Genomic DNA, 684 nt, shown 5'->3' on the forward strand with positions numbered 1-684 from the left:
GGCGGCCGGAGCATCCCTCCCGCTCCCTCAACTCCCTCCGGGAGCCAGGGCCGCAGAAGACTGGGAGCGCAGACACGTGAGGAGAAGCCGGGCAGCATCCTCGCTCCGCAGCCTCCCCCGCCCGGCCCGGCCCTACCCGGCCGCGCTCCCGTCCCCCTCTCCCGCTCCGCCTCCGCTTCTCACCTGGCGCTCGCCCTGAGCGCTGTACTTGTTCCCTTTACTCAGCCCGAGAGACTTCTCCAGCAGCGTCAGCTCCGCGGCCGCCGCCATCTTCCGGCAGAGCTCCCGGCAAGGATCTCCTGCATTGGCTGAGAGGGACGTCCCGCTCCCTCAAACGTCACCGGCTATTGGCTGAACTCAGGGGGCGTGCCAACACGCAGGAGGCGGGGTTAATGAGGGCGGGGCCGAAGGCGGGGTGTGTGACAGGTGGAGAGAAGCTGGCCAGCCTCAGAGATGCACCCGGGGTAGCAGCAGAATTCTGAATTTAAAGATTATTCAGAGAGCGCTGGGTATGTTAGTGTCCAGTAATTTGCGTAGCCCAAGAAAGTCAGCCTTTACTTGTTTTAATGATCTTTACTTACAATACCTCTAAGATGTAATGCTGCTAAGTCGCTTCAGTCGTGTCTGACTCTGTGCGACCCCATGGACTGCAGCCTACCAGGCTCCTCCATCCATGGGATTTTC

General features: G+C 61.3%; 1 protein-coding gene across 1 annotated transcript in view; it reads right to left on the reverse strand.

The window, feature by feature from the left end:
- Positions 1 to 313, reverse strand: part of EEF1E1 (eukaryotic translation elongation factor 1 epsilon 1) — a 15,956-nt gene extending 15,643 nt beyond the window's left edge. Inside the window, exon 1 of the mRNA XM_010835846.1 lies at positions 184 to 313. Within this exon, the coding sequence (XP_010834148.1) occupies positions 184 to 270 (87 nt within the window). The 5' untranslated portion in view covers positions 271 to 313. The remainder of the gene's footprint in view (positions 1 to 183) is intronic.
- Between the last annotated feature and the right edge of the window lie 371 nt (positions 314 to 684).

Source organism: Bison bison, unplaced genomic scaffold (genome assembly GCF_000754665.1).
Source record: "Bison bison bison isolate TAMUID 2011002044 unplaced genomic scaffold, Bison_UMD1.0 scf7180017864053, whole genome shotgun sequence".
In the NCBI taxonomy this organism is placed as follows: domain Eukaryota; kingdom Metazoa; phylum Chordata; class Mammalia; order Artiodactyla; family Bovidae; genus Bison; species Bison bison.